The sequence below is a fragment of the Gracilinanus agilis genome, chromosome 3, assembly GCF_016433145.1.
Source record: "Gracilinanus agilis isolate LMUSP501 chromosome 3, AgileGrace, whole genome shotgun sequence".
NCBI classification, from domain to species: domain Eukaryota; kingdom Metazoa; phylum Chordata; class Mammalia; order Didelphimorphia; family Didelphidae; genus Gracilinanus; species Gracilinanus agilis.
The window spans coordinates 182644643-182667586 of NC_058132.1; the positions used below are offsets into that span (position 1 = coordinate 182644643).

The window sequence follows — 22944 nt, forward strand, 5'->3', positions numbered from 1 at the left end:
GAATGAAAGTAGAGAGATGAGAAGTGGGTAGAGTAATAGATCTAGCTTAATGAGTAGACTATGTGCTCAATCCCTGGCTTTACTCCGGCAAGGCCTCAAAGGTCCTAGCTGGAGAGCCTAAAAGTCATTTAATAAGGGTTTTAGCCACAAGGCCTCTTCCCAATCAAGGGATCCTCTGAAGGCTAGTACCTCTAGGGAAGCTAAGGTAGTCAGCCTTTTTTCAATCACCATGTGTAGTTCTAAGGGAGAGATTTAAGAACAGTCTCACCAAGGTCTCTGGTCTCAGGTCCAGCCAGCAGAGTCTCCAACTCCAACTCCAAGAAAGAACAAGAACTGCTTTACAGGAAGTTGCCATTCCCTTTTAAAAGCACTTCTTTTTCTTCACTTCCTGTGCCTTCCTCTTAGTTTACCTGTCCAATCACAACAGATGCTTTCCTTAGGACTACCCAGGGGCCAGGCAGTCAATTCTGATTCATCACCCACTCTTGCACATGTGAGTTATAGACTTCCCAACTTGTGAATTAAGTAGGGTTGCTTACCCTTTTGGTGATTAGATCTAAAGAATGGGCAGAGTAGATTTAATCTCATTATCACTTGGGATCCATGCCTGATTTCTCACATTTATAAAAATATGAGGAGAAAGGCTTTTAGCAGGTGATTTTCTGGAGCAGACTACATTTACAGAGGAAAAGAACATGCAGAGTGTTTATTCTGATTTTATGATATCTAACATTTACTGTGATGGAAAAGGGGTATGGCATAGAGATACTAGCTGTGTGACCTGGGAAAGAGCACAGACCCTTTATTCAGAGGTCCCCAGTTCAAGTCCTGCTTCTTAATTCTCAATACCTATGTCATTTTGGGCCAAGGATATTACCTCCCTGAGCCTTAGTTTCCTTTTCTATAAAATGAAAGAGTTGACCTAGGGGGCCTAAAAGCTTCCTTCTAATTTTAGATCTAGGAATCTAATTTCAGTGAAACTGTCAGTGAAAATTAGAGAAGATTTGCTGATCTACTTTGGTAGAGGGGGTTTCCACACTAAGAGTTCTACACGTAGCTGAAATTATGGGCCATGTATAGTAATATAAAAAAACGGAGGGATGAATTTCACAAACATTTGTTAGGAGCAGAAATAGATTGACTCTTGAATTTTATTTAAATATAGTTCTTTTCTCCAAGGGATAGGATTCTGATTACATAGATTTTAGAAAACATTTCCTTAAAATATAATAGCTATGAAAATAATATTTAAATTTTTCTTTTTGATCCCTTTAGATTGATGTTGGAGACACAAAAGATAAAGTGTTGGTGTTTTTTAAACTTCGACCTGAAGTCATTACAGATGATAATGTCCATAATAACATTCTTGTGTCATCTATGTTAGATTCACCTATTAATTCTCTTTATCAAGCAGTACGGCAAGTATTTGCACCAATGTTGTTAAAGGTGAGTAATACACTTTAGTGGTTATATGATTAGTATTTTTCTTCATTGAGAGGCAGTGGGACATAGTGGATACCTAGTGATTGTATGACCCAGTGCTAATCTTTTATTTTCTGAGTCCTCCAGGCAACGATCTGAAACTTGCAGTTCAGGTGCCAGCCTGATTTCCTTCCCTATAATCGTGTATTAACAGGTCTTGTCCCTTTCCTTTATGCAGTCTATTTTATTAGCTGGATGATTTGAGAAATACTTTGGATATTTAAGCATTTTAATTAGTGTTAATAGTTATTTCATTTTCATTCTTAGACTTTTCATCTCTATCATAGTTAATTTTTAAGGTAAGTTTTACATTACCAAATAGACAAATGGGGGAAAGCTTAAATGAAAATTTCCCTCTATGTAGTAGATATTCTCCAGAAGGTTCAAACAGGGGTGAAAAATCTTTTGTGTAGTAGTATCCTGGGGATTTTTGCAGCTTTATGTCCAAATGGAAATGTCAAGTTCTGAATACATACATACACATATACAAATATACCCCTGTATGCACACATACATATATCTGTGTAGGCTTATATGTATGTCTACATATATGCATATGCTTGTATGTAAATATATACATATAAAGAACCCACATTTATAGAGTAGTTTAAGGTTTTTCAAAGTACTCTCCTCATAACCCTTTTTTTTCCCCCTTTTAATCTTTACTTTCTGGCTTAGAAACAACTCAAAAGAGAAAAGAGTAAGGACTGGCCAAATGGTATTAAGTGACCTGCCCAGGTCAAACAGCTAGGGAGTATCTGAGGTCAGATTTGAACCCCAAATCTGTTTTCTCCAGGCCTGATGCTATCTATTGTGCCACCTAGCTGTCCCTATAAAACTTTCTTGAGGTGGGTAGTTGTAGTATTGTTATCATTCCTATTTTACAGATGAGGAAAGTAAGATACTATGAACTTAAGAGAATTTTTCATAGTCCAGTAGCTAGTACACATCTGAGGAAAATTTCATACCTGGAATTGATAGACAATGTGTAGTATAGTGGATAAGGCATGGGCCACAGGATAACTTGGGTTCAGATCCAGTTTTATTGTTGTTGAGTTTTTCAGTCCTGCCTGTTTCTTTGTCACTGTGTTTTGGAGTTTTTTTAGCACAGATACTGAGGTGGTTTTTTTATTTCCTTATTTCCTTCCCTAGATCATTTTACAGATGAGGAAACTCAGGCAAACAGGGTTAAGTGACTTGCCCAGGGTCACCCAACTAATAAGTGCCAGAGGCTGGATTTGAGTTTATGAAGGCGAGTCTTCTTGGTTCCAAGTTCAATGATCTCTCCATTGTACCACCTAGCTGCCCCACTCACTAAAGATTGTGCTTGAGACACTAATTATGGAAACTTAGCCTCTCTGCACCTCAGTTTTCTCATCTGTAAAACAAGGCGGTTAGTCTTGATGACCTCTGAGGCCCCTTCCAGCATTAACTATATGATCCTATGTTTAAATTCTTTAAGTATCCTTTTAAAAGTTATTTTAAAAATTTGTTCTTGCCTTTGGTGGTTAAATGCAAGTCATTTTCTCTTAACCCCTTCTCTCCTAACCCCTGACCCTTCCTTTGTAACAAAAACATTTAAGCAACACAAAGAGATGCAGAGATTGTATTTGCTGACATATTCTTCATGTCACCTCCCTACTGAGAAAGGAGAAGTGTCAAGAAGTTCTTATTAAATACCTGCTACTATGGACCTGAGATGAAGAACCATATTTTTAGACATGGGAAGTGTGGATATGTTTTTTACTTAATTATACATACTTGTCATGCAAGTCCCTTTTTTTTTTTTTAATCCAGTGGGGAAGGGGAGATTGGAGAGAAGAAAATTAAATGTTTATTAGTTGAAAAATAAAAAAATTAAAATATCAACAATATAATAACCAGGAAAGTGGAATATAATTTCTTTTGGTTTTAAGAGAATGTGATGTTTTAACAGCAGCATATCCAATAATTCCTACTATTTGTTTTTATTTAGGATCAAGAATGGAGCAAAAACTTTGATCCCAAACTCCAGAATCTTTTGAGTGAGTTAGAAGCAGGGTTGGGTATTGTGCTACGAAGATCAGATTCTAATTTATCAAAAATGAAACTCAAGGAGGATGACATACGAGGTATATATATTAAAGCTTAATTTAGGCATATTTCAATGATCCTCATTAATCCATTCTTATCTTTCTCTGTAGAACTCTTTTTAGCTTGATGATGCCCCACTGATCCCAAACTTCTTTTTGTTAAATTTAACCGTATTGAAAATGTCTTTGTGTGGGCTTGGAATAAAAAATGTATTTAGTCTTTTATATGTATATATGTGTAATTCATAAAAATTAAAATGTCATATGAATTTTGTAGAGCTATCAGACAAAAACTATTGTCTTAAAATGCATTTTAGCAAAACTATTTCATCTTCAGTTATACTAGAGATAATTACTCTTCATATGAGCAACTAATATTCAAATTTGAAGTGTCTAATTTTGGTTTATAACTCTTTTCTGAAATGTCTTAAGTTTTAGGTGTTTAATATAAAAATCATTATTGAAATTAATAGGTACTATTCTCCCCCTTGCTTAAGTCACTCCTTGGTAATAAGGTAGATATGTTTTGAAATCTGATAGAAATGAAAGAAGGAATGCACCTAATTTTTTAGCAAAGAATTATTGAATTCAGAAGAAAATTTAATATTGTTTACTCATGATAATCTATGGTTATTTTAAGTAGATTTGCACAGTCAATTTGAAATTTGTTTGAATGCTATGTTAAAAAATTGCTTGAATGCTCATTTTAAAAAATTGAAAAAAAGGGTTAGAATGAAATAGAATTAAGTTTTAGAAAGATAGATTTGAGATATGTTTACTCATATTAGAATATGTCAAAAACACAAGTGTGACCACTTAAGAATTTATAAAAATAAAAACAACTAGAGGTCACAGTGAATGTGTAAGCTTGATATGTGAGTTCTATAGCATTGTTATTAAAAAACATATCTAATACTTCACTAGTACATCTAAATAAGCTTGCAAGGATTTAAGTTAGATTCTAGCAACAATTTTCTTCATGCTATTAGTGAAGGAGATTGTGAAAACTCCTTTTTTGATACTTTTTTAAAAACATTTATTAATATTCGTTTTTAACATGGTTACATGATTCATGCTCCTACTTTCCCCTTCACCCCCCGCACCCCTCCCCCCCACCCATGCTGACGCACATTTCCACTGGTTTTATCATGTGTCATTGATCAAGACCTATTTCCAAATTGTTGATAGTTGCACTGGGGTGGTCGTTTAGAGTCTACATCCCCAATCATGTCCACCCCAACCCATGTGTTCAAGCAGCTGTTTTTCTTATATGTTTCCTCTCCTGTAGTCCTTCCTCTGAATGTGGGTAGCATCTTTACCATAAATCCCTCAGAGCTGTCCTGGGTCATTGTATTGCTGCTGGTACAGAAGTCCATTATATTTGATTTTACCACAGTATATCAGTCTCTGGTACAATGTTCTTCTGGCTCTGCTCCTTTCACTCTGCATCAGTTCCTGGAGGTCTTTCCAGTTCACCTGGAATTCCTCTAGTTTATTATTCCTTTGAGCACCATAGTATTCCATCACCAGCATATACCATTTTAAAAATTGTAGTACTTCTGCATGCCCAAGGAATAATTTAGTTCCAAATATAGTTGAAATCAGGGAATAAACCTAGATGGTTTTGAGTGGTCCTTTTTTCCCTTGATGATTTGTTATTCTTTTTATTTTCTCTTTTTTCTTTCCTTCTTTTATTTTTCAGGTATTCTTACACCAAGTGATGAGTTCCAGTTTTGGATAGAGCAAGCACATCGTGGAAGTAAACAGATAAACAAAGAAAGGGCCACTTATTTTAAAGAACTTTTTGAGGCAGTTGCAAGAGTATGTGTTCTTGATAAGTTGTTTTTTAGGTTCTATGCAAATACCTCGGGGTACAATTTATATCAGAGAGACAGATGAACAGAAATATAAGCTAGGTTGTGCATGACAATGTGCAAATTTATTAGAAAATAAATTTACTTCAGACATTTGTTAGAAATAAATTAGGATATAATAGAAAAATATTTTTCTCAGTTTTAAAAATCATCACCAGACTTCTTCAAGCAAAATCCTCAGGTATAGTTGGATTTACCAAGTACATATTTTTTGAATGTACCTTTTAAACTTACTGGAATATGCACTGAAATAGTTCCTTTAAAGAAACATTTTTAACTAACGTTTAAGTTCCAGTAACTACTATACTTTTTTAAATTAATTTTTTTCAATTGATAAGCATTTTTTTCTTTCCCTTTTACTCAACCTCTCCCCACCCCCAGAAAAAACAAAAGCAAAAACAAAAACAAAATCCTTATAACAAATACACATAATCTAACAAAATAATTCCACATTGGCAATGTCTAAAAATATGACTTATTCTGTATATTTAATCCTTCACTTCTCTGTTAGTGGATGTGGGACATTCTTTATCATTTGTCTTCTAGAAATATGGTTGGTCATTGGGTTGATACGAGTTCTTAGTCTTGATTGTCTTTATAAGGTTGATTTTGTTATATAAATTGTTCTATTCTTACAAAATTTCTGAGAAATATGATTAAATAATATAGTCCTGTAAGAAAGGATAAAGTAGACAATTATAAACTAAAATCATCTTAGAAAATATTAAAGCATTGGTTTTGGAGTCAGTGATCTAAGTTTGAATCTTACCTCTGTCATTTACTAGCTGTGTGACTTTGGGTAACCTCTCTGGACCTCAGTTTACACTCTGAGGAAGTCAACATGTAAAATATATTAAAAAATTAATATAAGAAAATTTTGAAAGGGAAAGTACTAGTAGCTGATGGGCATCAGGGCAAATTTTATGTATTAGTGTCTTGATCTGAATTTTGAAAGAAACCAGGAATTTGATGTATTTTGTGTATTCTTACATACCTATATGATATATGTGTACATACATATAAGAAGAGAAGGCGGGTGGGCCAGGCAGCTAGGTGGTACAGTGGGTAGAGATCTAGTCCTGGAGTTGGGAAATCCTGAGTTCAGATTTGGCCTTAGACATAATGCCTGTCTTACCCTGGACAAATCATTTAACCTTTGTCTGTTTCAGTTACTTCATTTGTGAAATGTGGATAATAATAGTACCTCCCTAAGTGGAGTTGTTATCAGGACAAAACAAGTGCTTTACCAACCTTAAAGCATTATATAAATGCTAGTTATCATTATATTACTACTAAACTCCTTAGCGACATAAAAACAATGATAAAGAGATATGTTTTATCTGATGGTAATTTTGTAGCATTTTCAGAATTGAGCTTTTGTTTTGACTAAAATAAATTTTTCTCAGGGGTCCAAGAATAATGATTTACATTTATACAGTATACAAAGTGAAGGAGATAACACTAGTAGTAGTATTGCTATTTGGTTATTGTTAAGTCGTTTCAGTCCTGTCTGATTCATTTGTGACCCCATTAAAGATTTTCTTGACAAAGACACTGTAGTGGTTTGCCATTTCCTTATCCAGTTTTCTTTAGAGATGAGAAAATTGAGGCAAACAGGGTTAAGAGACTCGTCTAGGATCACACAGTAAGTGTCCAAGGATAGATTTGAACTTCTTGAGTCCAGGGACAGCGCTCTGTGCACTGTACCACCTATCTATTTAAAAAAAAATTCTCATTTGAACAGATCAAGATTTTGAGAGATTTTCTATGATTTTTTCCTTAAAAGTAGTGCAAATTTGCATAATAGTAGTATTGATACTACACTGATTACATAAGAGATATGATCTACTTGAGTAATATAATCCTACCTTGTGATGCTCATATAATTAAAAGACATCAGGTTATATTTATATAGGTAGAGGGCCTAAAATATTGACTTCCATATTCAATTCTTCCTCATGTCATTTTGATAACATTCTACATATAATTATAATTATTTAAAATTTTTTTAGGAGTTTTATAATTTGGACAGTCTTTCCTTATTGGAAGTTGTAGACCTAGTCGAGACCACTCGAGATGCTGTTGATGATGTATGGAGACAAACAGAACATGAACATTACCCTGAAGCTCGCATGCTACATCTCCTAGATATAATAGGTACTGTTGAAGAACTTCTAATTAAGTTGTTACTGGAAACCTATTTTAATCTAAGGTTTTACTCTAAATTATTTTGAATAAGTGAATGTTATTTGTATTGTCTAAACTTTTAGTTATTTATGCATTCTGTTAATTTTAGTTCCCCCATAAAGAATTTTTGTAAGTTTTAGTGATAAGTAGATTTAGGTAGATTTTAATATCTGATTATAATGTTCTATTTTAATCTTTATGTCATAGTATAATGTTTAAGAAAACTAAGATACTTTTCAAGGATATTCTGTTTTATGTTGTTTTTCAGGTGGTTCTTTTGGAAGGTTTGTTCAGAAAAAGTTGGGAACGCTGAATATCTGGGAAGATCCTTTTCATCTTGTGAAAGATAACCTGAAAGCTGGGATTACTATTTGTGAACAGTGGGTTGCAGCCTGTAATCATCTAACTGGGCAAATGTGGCAGCGTTATGTCCCCCATCCTTGGAAAAATGAGAAGTATTTTCCTGAATCTCTTGACAAACTTGGCAAACGTCTTAAGGAGGTATTAGTTTCTTTGAACTTTAATGATGATGAAGCTGAATCATTAAAATTTTTAGCTATGTGAGCTATTGATGCATACATTTTTTTCATTGACGGTTTAGCAATCTTTTAATGATCCCATCCACAATTTCAAATACTACAGAGATTCAATTGAAATTATTTAATTGATTATTAATTAATTAATATATACTACTATTATGTAAATTTGCACTACTTTTAAGGAAAAAGTCATAGAAAATCTTTCAAAAGCTTGATCTGTTCAAATGAGAATTTTTTTTTTTAAATAGGTACGTGGTATAGTGCATAGAGTACTGGCCCTGGACTCAAGAACATTAATTAATTATTTAATTCAATTATTTATTCTGGGAGTATTTTAGATATAAATGAATATAATTTTACCATCTTCAAATTATTTCTTAATTGTCAGGGTTGGCTGAAATCTGTGTATGGGAAGCAAGATTCAAGTCTTTTTGGTTTCCAGTTATTTTCCATATAGCTGCCAAAGTAATTTTCCTTTAAGTACATATCTGGTCAGCTTTATTCCTCTATGCAGGAAGTTCTAAGAGCTCATTGTTACCTCTATCTAAAAATACAAACTCTTCTTTTTGGCTTTCAACTCCCTACTCAACTTGGTTCCAACTGATTTTTCCATTCCTCTTGGGCTTCACTGCCCTTCCTGTACTTTGTGGTCTAGCCAAATTGGCCTTCTTCTAAGCCCCTCCGTTTCTTGTTTTTGGACATTTTCACCAATTATCTCTAAAATGTGGCATTCAGAACTGAGCAAAATACCTCAGGTCAGTTTTGAACAGGATAAGACCCTTGCTTGCTTAATTCTTCAAACTGTTGGCAACATGGGACTGAAGACAAGGCTCTCATAGAGGTGACAGCACACAGGCAAAATCATTTACTGAAATGGCACAGTGAGGAAATTCTCTGTAAAGTATCTCAATAGCCCCACACATATACTCAACATCAGCAAGGAGAACGGTTGCACACAGAAGTCAATCAGAAGAGATTGGAAAATAGATGGCCAGGGAACTTGTTGAGAGAAGAATACTCTTAAGGATTTTGCGTGGTGCAGACATGCCCAAGGAGGAACAATTTCTGTTACTAGTGCTACAGGGTCATCAATGTCTTTTAACTAATCCCTGACACTAATTCCATCACAGATTCACTGATCTCTAGCTCTAATCTGGGCTTGATTCTGATCCACCTCTACTGCTTTTTTTTTTTTTTTTTAAACCCTTACCTTCAACCTTAGGAGTCAATACTGTATATTGGCTCCAAGGCAGAAGAGTGGTAAGGGTAGGCAATGGGGGTTAAGTGACTTGCCCAGGGTCACACAGCTAGGAAGTGTCTGAGGCCAGATTAGAATCTAGGACCTCCCGTCTCCAGCCTGGCTTTCAATGCACTGAGCTACCCAGTCACCCCCCACCTCTACTGCTTCTTATAGTCTCTGTGGTTCACAGCTTCTTGGCTGAAACTTCAGCTAGGTTACTAATGCTTATTTAGAAGGAACCTCCCCCCTTAGCCAGGACCAGCAGAAGTCTCCCCTTATGCTTCCTGAGGGAATTCTTGGCTTGCTTTGTCTTTACAGTAGGAATGGAACCTGTATAGGAACCAAGAGGACTGTCCTTTCCTTTTTTCAAAGAAAATTTCTCTTTAAAAAATCTAGTGACTAGGACTCTTAGACTTTGTGTTGAGGGTCTTTATCTTGCAACTGGAATCGCCCATGATGCAACTCTCAAAATTGGTGTTGTTCTGGAAATCAGCTTTCTCTGCTTTATATTTAGATTCCAAGGTCATGCCATCTAAGTAATTCAGATTCCCTTCATCCTTTGTAAAAAAAATCCGGGTTCTGAAAGCAGTGCCCTCAAATTCCTATTTTAGGCTGCACACAGGCACAGGTCTCCAATGGCTATTTGCTTCTGATGTAAGTTGCCATTATTGCTTCCAGTTGGAAGAGCAAGAGAGGAGAAAACAACAAACACAACATCAATAACAATAAAACCAACTTCTACCAAAATGAAAAGGTGAAGAACAAGTCTTGATTCAAGCTGAGTTCTCCCAGAATGGGGCCTCTTTGCTTTTTATATGTCACTAATCACATGACAGACCTAGTTAATCACCAAATGTTCCTAGTGTTGCCTTCTTCCAATGGCCAAAACCTTCTAATCTCACCAGGCTGATTGAGGATCTTTGATCTGAAGAATATTGGGCATGGCCCATTCCCTATTATATTTTTGGATTATTTCGTATCTTTTTGACATTCATGGAGAAAGCTTGTTTGATGAAGACCTTTAAGAAAGCAACATTGTAAGCAACAAATATGAAGGAAAAGTTGTATAAAGTTGTCAATAAAGAAGTGTATGTTTGAAAGAGAAAATAATCTAGTTGTGACGAGTAATGAGTATTCTGTGTGCTCCATTGGTTTTCTTTTCATCAAGAAAATTCAAGGAATTTCCCAGGCATGTTGTATGAAGCTCCACATGAACTTATGGGCTATGTACAAGAGTCATCCCAGCTGGGTAGATGTGGATGTTGTGGTCTGCCTCAATGGAGGGACACTCCTATCTATACATTGGAATACTGGAGTGTTATCATTATCATTATTATATTTATAGCCATTTCCCTTTAGTGATGCTAACACAAAAGGAAATGAGCTTATTTTGGCATGACAGGCAAAAATATCTATGGTGACTCTGTGATCATCTTTGTTTTCTTTTCTAAAGTTCATTAATTGGGCCTCTATTAACACATTTCAGAATTTTCCAAAAATCAAAGCCAAGGTCATTGGCCTACAGTTTTCATAATTTTTTTTAATAGGCCAATCTTTGCCCTTCATTTCTTTGGTACTTCTGACCTCTACTCTCTTTCAATGCTAATGGACAATAAATAGGCTAGTGATTACATTTGCCAGTTATTTGGGTACCTAGGGTATAATTTTTGTGGGCCTGGTGAATTGAACAAATCAAGGAGAGCCATATTCCTTTTTTTTTTCTTATTTAAGAAAGATCACTGAGTTAGAAGATTGGGTTTGAATACAGTCCTCATTTATTCAGATTCTGAGTCCATCTAACTTTTTGGATCCTTAGCCTTAATGGGAAAATTAATGTACTACCTCTACCATTAATCTTGTAGGATTGTTGTAAGAAAAGTATTTTGGAGTTAAAACATGGTAGAACTGTGATCTATTTGTTTGGTAATACCAGGAAAAAACTTCTTGGGAGAGGTAGCATTTGAATTGCTGAAAAATGGGTAGGGTTTATACAGATAAAGATAGGAGGAGGGGAGGGCATTTTAGATGGAGGGCACAGCCTTTAGAGATGTCAGGGAGTGGGAAAGAGCAATGAATGTTCTCAGAAATAGTTGAGTTTGGCAGCACTAGAAACTATTTAGGACAGTGATGGGCAAACTTTTTAAAGAGGGGGCCAAAGGAAAGGAAGTGCTCATCTGTCAGTCTGTTTCTAAGGCAACTAAATTCATTGTATTGTATACTATTCATTGTATTCATCAGATTAGGAATAATGTTACCCTGCTGATAGAACATTTCAGGGGGCCATAGTTTGCCCATCACTGATTTAGGAGAATAATGGAAGCTGTGTGCTACTGGTTAAATTAGTCATGAAAGTAAATAAACTGAGATGTTTTTGATGTTTGCTTTGTTTCAGGTCCTGGCAATTAGGACAATTCATGAAAAACTTATCTATTTTTTACCTGCTAGTGAAGAGAAAATCATATGCCTTACAAGAGTGTTTGAACCTTTTACTGGTCTCAATCCTTTACAATATAACCCTTACACAGAGGTATGCATTTTTTTCTCCCCACATCTACGTATATTATGTACATTTGTATACATAACCTATATATGTATACCCTCACACAGTTTTTAGTTCACTTTTTCTTTTGTTTTTGTTATGCTGAATCATTATGAACTACAATCTAATAAATTCATTGATTATTTTTAGCCTTTATGGAAAGCTGCAGTCTCACAATATGAGAAAATTATTGGACCAGCAGAACAAAAAATAGCAGGCAAATTAAAAAATTATATCTCAGAAATCCAAGATAGTCCACAACAGGTATGTTTTGCTATTGTTATTTTAGGATTCTCTTTTCATTATTTTCAGAAATGTTAATTTGGGTCATTCAAATAATCATAAGTAGATTTTATTAAATGAATTCTTTTTAAATTTTAGCTTCTCCAAGCATTTTTGAAATATAAAGAGCTGGTAAAACGTCCAACTATAAGCAAGGAATTGATTTTGGAAAGAGAAACTTTATTGACAAGACTTATGGACTCAGTTAAAGGTGAAGACTTAAAAAAGATGATTTTTGTATAGTTAAATGTTTCCTTTTGGAAGTGTTTTTTTCATATTTCTATTTCTTTTGCCTGACTGGTTGCATTTTGGTATAGCAATGCACATTAACACTTAAATGCCTATGACTAACATTATTTCTAATTATATTAAGTCATGAAATATTCGTATTGCTTATTTACAGATTTTCGAACAGACTTTGATAATCGATGTCATGGCATTCCTGGTGAAATAACTGGACCATTGTCAGGCAAAAATCTTTCAGAAGTTGTTAATAATATAGTTTGGGTCCGTCAGCTGGAATTAAAGGTATTATTTTTAATATGTCGAGGCATATTTACCAAAAATATTGGTAATTTTAAGAATGTAGAATAGCCCTTAGAATTGCAATTAAAATGCAACAAAATTAGCTTAGCCATAACCGATTTTGTTCCCCCTTAAAATTCTTCTTGACATTGAAAGAAGAATAGATCACATTCTGCAATTTGAGATATGTGAGAGAAGAGTTATGTGAACTTTGGTTTTTTCCTTTTTTAGAAATTACCATGTAATCTAGGTGCATTATGAATGTAGAGGCATCATTTGCTCTTGTAGCATTTATCCTGGATCAGTGCCTTTTAGCTTCAATTAGGAGGAAAACTTCCCTTGTGTGAACTGCACTTAGTCATCTTTTTAGATTTATGGAAAATTAGCTTTCTTCTTTAAATTTCCTTTTCAGCAGCAAGGGAAAAATTAATGTCATATTCAAGTAACAGTTTCTTATTATGTTGAAAGTTAATAATGGAATGACAAAATGTAGTTGATAATCATTTAGGACATTAGTAACAATTTGCCACTTTTTAAGACCCTCTGATTACTTCCAGACTAATCTAAGATTACTGGATTAGTATTAGTCAATTAGTATGAAGTGTGTACAGCATTGCATTTGGTTCACATTCAGTACATATTAATTGATGATGAAAGTCTCAGATTATGAGCAAAAACAAAAGGTTTTATGAAGGCTAGATATGTCTAATTATTATGGTTTTTTTCTGGTATTAACATACTGATTGATCCCCTAAAAATCTGCAGTGTGACTTTCATACACACTGTAGATTTGTTGAGGGGCCAAAGTACATAATGCACTGTTGGGAGTGGGAGATAGACTGATATTGGTAGTATGCTGCAACTGTGGTTCTGATCTTGAAATAAAAAAATATTTAGGTTTTAGTATAAAGAAATACCTTATATTTTTCTATTTTATGCAATCCTTCAGAGAACTTTCCTTTATATTTGTATGAGAAACCAATCTTTGATTCGGAGCTCAGAGAACAGGCTTATGATTGTTTAGAATTTTGTTAGAATTCCACTTCATTTTTGTAATTCTCATGAATTTCAATTTTAAGGTGGATGATACAATCAAGATTGCAGAAGCTCTTTTATCTGACTTGTCAGGTTTTCGGTCTTTTCATCGGAGTGCCGATGATCTCTTAGAGCAGTTTAAATTATATGAGCAAGAACAGTTTGATGATTGGTCACGGGACATCCAGTCAGGTTTATCAGATTCTAGATCAGGTTTATGGTAAGTATAAATATTTAAAATTACAAAAGGTATTTTGGAGATTCATTTCATATATCTTTAATCTTTGCTTCATTTTTTTAACCCTTATCTACTACCTTAGAATCAATACCGTGTGTTGGTTCCAAGGCAGAAGAGTGTTAAGGGCTAGGCAGTGAGGGTTAAGTAACTTGCCTGGGGTCACACAGCTAGGAAGTGCCTGAGGCTGGATTTGAACCCAGGACCTCCCATCTCTGGATTTGGCTCTTAATCCGCTGAACCACCTAGCTCCTCCTGATTCATTGAAAAAAAAACTTAAGCACCTGCAGTAATGAGAGATTTATCTGAATAGTGCATTTTCCTCCAGAAAGATATAGCTAGTATTAGGAGAGAGTTCTCTTGGAATAATTGTGTAGACTTGTATTAGCTCAGCCCAAAGTTAGCAACTTTATGTGAGGATGAAGAAAAAAATATTTTAAAACTATGTGCTAAGACATGGAAACCTGGGCTGGGGGAAGATGAAGGAAGGGCCAGGCAGTCCTTGGGAGAATTGCTATAGTGATGTACCCACTAGCCCTTTGCTTTTTTCTTCTGGGCTGCAGTCTCAAATGAAGGTGTATAGCCTTGAGAATGTGAACTTTTCCATTAGATTGTGAACTCTTAGAGAGCTTGGCATTTTCAAAAAACTTTCTTTGTTTCCTCAATGCTTAGCCCAGTCCCTGATGTGTAGTAGATGTTAGTTGACAGACTGAAAATGTGAAGATAGGTGACTAGCTCCATGTGTTTGTTTTTTTTAGTGTTTTAAAAAAATTTTTTTAAACCCTAATATCTTTTTATATGTATCCTTCTATACTAATTTTTTATTTGTTACAGGGCTAGGCAATGGGGATTAAGTGACTTGCCCAGAGTCACACAGCTGGGAAGTGTCCAAGGCCAGATTCAAACATAGGACCTCCTGTCTCTAGGCCTGACTCTCAATCCACTGAGCCATCTAGCTGCCCCCATCCATGTGTTTTAAGGAGAAAAAAACTTCCTATGAGTATGGACACTGAGGGACAGTTTTGTTGTTTATTGACTCTGTCCTTGCATAGTATAAAAATATAGTTTGTCCCATCAATGCATTTTTTAGCATATATTTGCTCTATGTTTTGTGTTGTATTAAATAAATGAAAGAGAGGCAACGTTGCAAAATAGAGCTGATCTCAGAGGCAGGAAGATCTAGCTTCAAGTCCCTTCTCTGACATATACTGTCTGGGTGACCTTAACCTCTTGGGGGCCAAGTTTACCCCCAGGACTGTAAATTGCAGATCAGGTAGTGATCTGTATCACTAGAACTATCTGTACTATCTCCACACTGATGAAATTATAGGGATGGCAAAAAAAAAAAAAAAAAAAAAAAAAAAAAAAAAGCTAACAACACAGGGTCCTTGCCTTTTTTTCTTTTCTGTAGTAGCTTATATAGGAAATGAAGAAATGGAAAGTTTGATTCATAATTAATGTATGATGTTATTATAGAACTGAGGTAGGCAGGAAAATCTTTTGACCAGAATGTAGGACTAGAAGTTTATAGAGGACAGATCAGAGTACTTGAGAGGGTATGCCTGAAGTCTCCAGCCTTTTCCTGGGCCAAATGAACCAACGTAATCAATTAGTATTTTTAAGTGAATTAATGAAAAAACCATTTATTACATGCTTACTGTCTTCTAAGCACTGTCCTTAGCACTGAAGATGTAAATAGAACAAGGACCCTGCTCTTAAGGATCTCACATTCTAATGAGTGGATGGTGAGGCCCAGGTCCTCAGGTCAGGTGTCAGTGCTCAACGGTCTGGAGGGGGCTGAGGTTCTAGGGATTTTAAGATAAAAATGAAAAGACCCCCTGCTCCCCAGGAGGCTTACATTCTGTCAGAGTACATACATGTGCACATAAAAAAATATGTTGATTTAGCAGTATTTGGGCACATAAGGAAAGGTCTCCTGTAGGAGATGGTGAAGGAAGCTAGAGAGGATTCTAAGAGTTGAAGGGAATGCATTCTAGGCAGGAAGGAAGGCCAGCCTGTAAAAGACAAGGAGTCTGCAGATAGAGTGTGTGCTGTATGAGGAATAGCAAGACAGTTATCTTTGTTAACCTGGACAGTATGTGAAGGGCAATAATGTGTAGTAAGTCTGTAAAAATAGGTTGGAATCAGCTGTGAATGTCTTATGTTTGTGTATGAACCATTGGAGTTATTGCCTAAGTAGTGACATTCACAACTATGCTTCAGGAATATCATTTTTGCAGCTGTATTGAGAATGGATTGCAGAGGGGTTGGGGAAGAGATTGGAAATAGGGAGATCTAGATGGAAAGTATTGCAGTAATCCAGGAAAAGGGTAGCGAGGGTCTAAACTGGGGGAGGTGGCAATGTGAGTAGAAGGAAAGGACAGATATTAGAGATGAAGAGATGAAGCTGTGAACTTGTGTGCCTGGAAGGATAGTGGCATGCTCTGTAAAAATAGAGAGATAGAGAAGGATGGGTTTTGGGGAAAGCTAATCAGTATTCAAAGTAATTAAAGGATTAGGCATATAAATAAATTAAAATCTATAGTATTGAAAAAGAAAGGTGAACAGGGAAATTTTTCTCTTTTAGAAACATGTGATACTGATCTTTTAAGAGTCTAGGTCAATGGTTAGTGAAATGTTATTTGAAGAATTTGCAAAATTGAAGTAAAAACAATAGAATATTTTGGAACTTGCACTTTGTTTCTCAAATCATAATTGTAGTATAGTAGGAATATGTCAAATAGAAGATTGAAAAATTTGAAAACTTAAAATATTAATATTTTAATTTTAGCATTGAGGCTAATAGTCGTATTATGGAATTGGATCCTAATGATGGAGCCCTAAAAGTACACTATTCAGATCGGTTGGTGATTCTTTTGAGAGAAGTACGTCAGTTGTCTGCACTTGGCTTTGTTATTCCTGCTAAAATACAGCAGGTTGCAAACATTGCTCAAAAATTCTGCAAACAAGCAATTATTCTCAAACAAGTAAGAAATGTTTTTTTCCCAAATGTAATTAGCATGATTTTTCTATATGAATTTTAGATTATCTTATCTTTTGAATTTTTATACTTTGTATTTTTTAGGTTAATACTGAACAGAGCCAAGAAGTCTTTGGCAAGACATTACTTATTTTAAAGCTGAAAAAACACTTTTTGTTTACATAGTGTGGGTCTTAAAAAGAGTCCTTTCATTATCTTCCAGGGGCATTGTTTGGTGTCAAGAAAACATTTATTGAAAAGGTGCCTTAGTAATCTCCTTTCCCTTTGGAGTATTGGAATAGGTGCAGTTTTTTTTTAATGTGCTATGCTTTTCATTTGTTTTTCCCTATTTTAAAATATAAGACTATTATTATTACAATGCCTTTTGTCTTTACATCTCAAATGATTTCTTTATATTTCTTCCTCTCCTTCCCAACTAGAGATCCACCTTTCTGAAACCAAGATGGAAAAAGAAGAAAAAAACAGTTTAACAGAATTAACTTACCATATTGACCTTGTTTTCAGTTTATTCAATAGTCTACTTCCATGGTTTTTGGCTTATACCATTAGGGGAGAGAAATGTATTTTGTCATTTCCTGTTTAAGGACCAACTGTGGTCATTATAGTTATACAGGGTTAAGATTTTCTTTGTTGCTATTCTTTCATTTTACATTTTTGTGGTCATTGTGTATTTTTTTGTTTGTTTCTGACTGCTTTATTCTGTATTAGTTCATAAGGTCTTCTCAGGTTTCTCTAAATTCTTTGTAGTCACCATTTCTGGTATACAGTAATATGCTTTAATATTTGTACCACAATTTGTTAAGCCATTTTCCATCAATAAGCATTGACTTTGTTTATAATTCTTTGCTACCATAAAAATGCTTCTCTGAATATTTTGTTGTATCCGTGACTTTTCTTTATGCCTTTGATTTCCTTAGGATTTGTGCATATTGTATGCTTTACGTAAAACTTTGTTATACTTATGGTGAATTTTCTTTCAATAGTTTCAATTTTGTGCCCTAAAATAGCTGAAGTCTTGTCGCTTGGTATATTCATAGGATTCCACATTTATAAGAGACTTTGGAGAGCTTATAGTTCAAGCCCTGTTACCTTTTTACTTTCCTGATGTAACCATACTTATTGAGAATGAGATTTTGGGGCTTTAGTTCCTTCATTCCCATTTAGGAATAAATAAATAAATAGTATGGTGGTCAAAGCAATATGAAATACTATATTTATTTACTAAAATTTTCAATAATGAATGATCTTTGTTCTTAAAGTCTCTCCTTTATGTACATATGATAATATGGTGATTTGGGCACTTGATATAGTTCATCTTCATCTTTGCATAGTGTTCACTTGTTCCTTGCACAATTTCTTGAAACAAAGGTTTTTTGTTTTGTTTTTCAAATCAAGAGAGTTTGGAGAAATTTTGGTCCTGGCTTAGGATTTTATTGGAGTATAGAAATCAGACCAATGAAAGTCCATTCATCAAAATAGCTATGCATTTTTTTTTCCTGTAATTTATAGCCTTAGAGAGTTGTCTTTGGACCCTCAGAGGTAAAAATAACTTGCCCACAGTCATAAAGCAAACTCTCAGAGGTGGGAATCCAACCCAAGGCTTTGGTCATCTATTTCCTATTCTACATTTTCTCTTCTTTAGAGACATACTAATACAAAGTAGAGTTTTTACCTTTAACTATCTATACTTTATAAATTTCTTATACAGAACTTTTTCTAATTGATGGAATTCTTCTGTAAATTCGGTGGTCTGTAAATCTGAAATTAATGAACAATTACATTATTTGAGTGCTTCAATTTTTGCAGAAAAACACCCATTCACTTATATTTGGAGATGACTACCAAAATTTCTGAGGGAAAAATAGAAAAAACTTATTTATGGCTTTTTTATTTTGAAAAATATAGCAAATATTTCTCCTTCTTCAAAGTCACTGGGGAAAGCCATTTATACATGTATACTCTGTGTGTGTGTGTAAATAAAGTAGTAGGGTGTTGGGGAACATTTGTCTAACAGTATGCAACTCAATTGCTTTATCTCTGAGAAGAAACCCACAGATAGGCCTAGCAAACACAGAATGGGGAATTATTTTCATCATGAAAGAGGAATATCTTCATCTTCTTTTGGATTTCAGGGAAGGTATGGAGGAAGATTAAGACTAATTTTCTTTCTTCATTTTTTGCAGCTTGGATTTAATAAGATAGAGAATGATATTTTTGTTCTTTTGTTTCTCTGCAGAGAATTAGACCATTTTAGAAGAAAATGTGTTTATTTTATGATCATATGTTGTGAATTTGCAGAATCTACTTAGATACATTCATCCATCTTTCCTGAAAAGATATGGGATACTTTATAATTAATTGGATTTGGTAGTTTTGCTATTTTATCTTCTATCTCTGTGTCCTTACCAGATCTTCCCCATGTAATAATTAAAATTAAATTATGAGGGGGGCAGCTGGGTAGCTCAAGGAGTGAGAGTCAGGCCTAGAGACAGGAGGTCCTAGGTTCAAACCCGGCCTCAGCCACTTCCCAGCTGTGTGACCCTGGGCAAGTCACTTGACCCCCATTGCCCACCCTTATCTCTCTTCCACCTATGAGACAATACACCGAAGTACAAGGGTTTAAAAAAAAATTTAAATTATGAGGTTGTTAGTAGCTTTAACAATTTAATTTAATCAAAGTAGTGATAGTGAAGAGGAGGCAACATAGGGAAGAGGTAGAGAGTTACCTAGCCTACCACCCTATGTGCCACCCACTAGCTCTCCCACATCACATCTCAGGAATCAGTCCTAGTTCCTTAATTTCCTTGATACAGCCCTGGAGGGCACTGCTTGTGAAATGTTTCTCATCTCATTGGTTTCAACTTCCTTTCTTTGAGGGCCTGCCCATCCCTGTACATCTCAATGGTAAATGCTGATTGATTAGATCAAAACAAAGCAACACAATGGGAAGAGGAGTTCCCTTCCCACACTCAGGAGATCTTCCTTTGGGATCCAGTCAGTTTGCCACAATCTCTTTAAAATCTTTCCATATATAAGTGAAAAAATGGTCTCTCCTGCTTCAGTTTTCTTAGTGTATTTTGAACTTCTCTTTCATCTCTAGCACTTTCTATTTTGCATTAACTTCATCTTTGTAGTTCTATTAAGTTATTACTAAAATAATAACAATAAAATGATAACATTTATATAGCACTTAAGATTTGTAAAATGATTTTATAGTATTTTGTTGATTTTTCATACCAGTCCTAGAAAGTAAGATTTTTTTATTATCTGTACTTTATAAAGAAGGAAACTGAGGCATATAGCATTAAGTACATTGCCCAGGGATACACAGCTGGTACATTTTATTGCTGTTATATATTTTTTACATCATAATGATTTCTTGATATATTGCCCCATCTCCATTAAATTCTTCCTATTAACAAAGAAATGTATTTAAGCAAAACTGACAGTTTGATGTGACATTCTGCTTCTATATTCCTCTACCTCTCTACCTACATATACTTTTTTCCTTAGAATATAAACTGCATGAGGGTAGAGATTGTGCCATTGTTCATCTTTATATCCCAGCACTATTGACATAGAGCATAAATGTTTGCTGAATTGAATCTATAAGTGAGCAAATTTGTAGTACAGGTGAAAAAAATGCTGCTTTATATTCCTATAGTTTCCATAGCAGATGTGGTGAAAAAAGTTATGCTGAGAGTATGTATGCATTGAAGCAGCCATTCCACTTTTGGGGTAAAAGCTAGTGTGAAACTTGGACAAGGAAATTTGTTTTCATACAGAAACTTACTGCCATGCTCAAAGAAAGACTGGCTTTCTTATTTTGAATAAAATGGCTAATTTATGCTCAAAAATATTTAAAAAACCCTTTTTAAAGTGTGAAGGTAATGGTTTTAAACAGAAATTTGTAAAACTGAAAAACAAACACTATTTAATAGTGTATTCTTGATGTTATAGTTGAAGAAATGAATTTGTTTTCATGTAAATATGTTACAATAGACTATGTCTACTGAAAGTTAAGTTGAGAGATGAAAATTTCTGCTTGAATTTTAACAGGGTAGCAGTTAAGTATTTAATACAACAAATAACAAAATGTTAATTATTAATTTTGCTGACCATTTGTTATTTTATAGGTGGCACATTTTTACAATTCAATCGATCAGCAAATGATTCAAAGCCAGAGACCAATGATGTTACAGTCTGCATTAGCATTTGAACAAATAATTAAGGTAAAAGATCTTTATGTTACATTTATATTTGAAAATGTGCTATTTTTCACATACTGCTTATCAACTATTTTCTTTCTTCTTTCCCTCTACAATGTGGATATTTATGTAGGTATCTATATAAATATCTATACATATAAACAAGTATATATGTACATGCTATTTTCCCAAAAGAACATATGTGCAATAAGGGCAGAAACTTTCATTTCAGACTATATTCCTGCTGCCAAACAGTGCTTGGTACATAACAGGTGCTTGACAAATATTTTTGACTGATTTGAATGAATAATACAAAGGTAAGAATTTGTGGTTTGGAAATTTGAAATCTTTTTCTCTTTGAATTAATCTATATTTGGATTGTTTCTTTCGGGCTGTTCGAAATATTTTCTTCTTGACCTGAGAGCTCTTGAACTTGAAGCTATTACATTACTGGGAGTTGTCATTTGGGATTTATTGCAGGAGATAAGCTGTGAATTCTTTTAATTTTTATTTTACCCTCTAGTTCAAGAATATCAGGGAATTTTTCTTTGAAAATTTCTTGAAACATGCTACCTACGTTTTTTTCTTTATCATGAATTTCAGGGAGTCCAGTAATTCTTAAATTTTCTCTCCTGGATCTGTTTTCCAGGTCAGTTGTTTTTGTCAATGAGACATTTCATATTTTCTTCTTTTTTTTTTCCATTCTTTTGATTTTGTTTTATTGATTCTTGAAGTCATGTGAAGACATTATCTTCTATTTGCCTAATTCTAATTTTTAAAGAATGAATTTCTTCCATGACCTTTTGATCCACCTTTTCCACTGGGTCCATTTTACTTTACATGGCACTCTTTTTTCACTGCATTTTTTTCTGCCCCTTTTTCCAGTGAGTCAATTCAATTTTTTTTGAGAACTTTTTTCTTCTTTGGGATTTTGTGCCTCTTTTTCCAGTTGACCAGTTTTGCTTTTTAAGCTGTTGTTTCCTTTTTACATTATTTTCATTTTTTCCCATTTTTCTTCCAATTTTTTGATCTGTTAATTGATTTTTGAATTCCTTTTTGAGTTCTTCCAGTGTTTGAGACCAATTTCCATTTTTCTTTGAATTTTTGCATGTGATTACTTGGATCTTACCAGCCCCTATTGACTCTGTGCTTCACTCTTTGTCTCCATAGAAAATTTCTAGGGTTAGGTATTTCTTTTGCTGTTTGCTCATTTCTCCAGCCTTTTTTTTTTTTTTTTTTTTTTTTTTGCCTGTGGATTAGGAGTTCTGAAAGCTGATGATTTTGTGTCCTCTACTGATGACTTGCAGGGCTTAGCACTCTGAGCTATTTTACCCTGGGCTTGGGTCTTCACCACAATGCAAGGTTGAAAGGGCTAAGCACTAAGGATTTCTGGGCCTTACTATGGGGAGGTTTCAGGACTTGGGACTTTAAGGGGTGGATCTCGGTTGTGGGTGCTCTGTTGTTGGTATAACCAGGGTCCTAAGTGTGATAGACAGAAATGGGCAGCCATTTTCTGTAGGTACAAAATAGCAGTTTGCCACTTTGGAACTCAGATCCTGGCAAAGCAGCCTAGGGCATGTGCCAAGGTGACAGTTAGGGACAGGGTATAAATTAAGATCCACAACCCCCTGAAAGGGGATTTTCTCTTCTCCTTGGGTTAGGGAGGCAGGAACTGACAGACTGGGCCCTGGGAGGTGGAAGTTTGATTAGGCAGGCAGGTAGGGT

At 34.7% G+C, this 22944-nt stretch overlaps 1 protein-coding gene across 2 annotated transcripts in view; it reads left to right on the forward strand.

The window, feature by feature from the left end:
* Positions 1-22944, forward strand: part of DYNC2H1 (dynein cytoplasmic 2 heavy chain 1) — a 390998-nt gene that overhangs the window by 10275 nt on the left and 357779 nt on the right. For both annotated transcript variants that reach the window (XM_044668721.1, XM_044668720.1), the window contains exons 2-13: positions 1276-1446; positions 3458-3593; positions 5257-5375; positions 7441-7585; positions 7884-8116; positions 11787-11921; positions 12084-12197; positions 12315-12426; positions 12619-12743; positions 13820-13995; positions 16802-16997; positions 21148-21243. In XM_044668721.1, the coding sequence (XP_044524656.1) occupies positions 1276-1446; positions 3458-3593; positions 5257-5375; positions 7441-7585; positions 7884-8116; positions 11787-11921; positions 12084-12197; positions 12315-12426; positions 12619-12743; positions 13820-13995; positions 16802-16997; positions 21148-21243 (1758 nt within the window). The remainder of the gene's footprint in view (positions 1-1275; positions 1447-3457; positions 3594-5256; positions 5376-7440; positions 7586-7883; positions 8117-11786; positions 11922-12083; positions 12198-12314; positions 12427-12618; positions 12744-13819; positions 13996-16801; positions 16998-21147; positions 21244-22944) is intronic.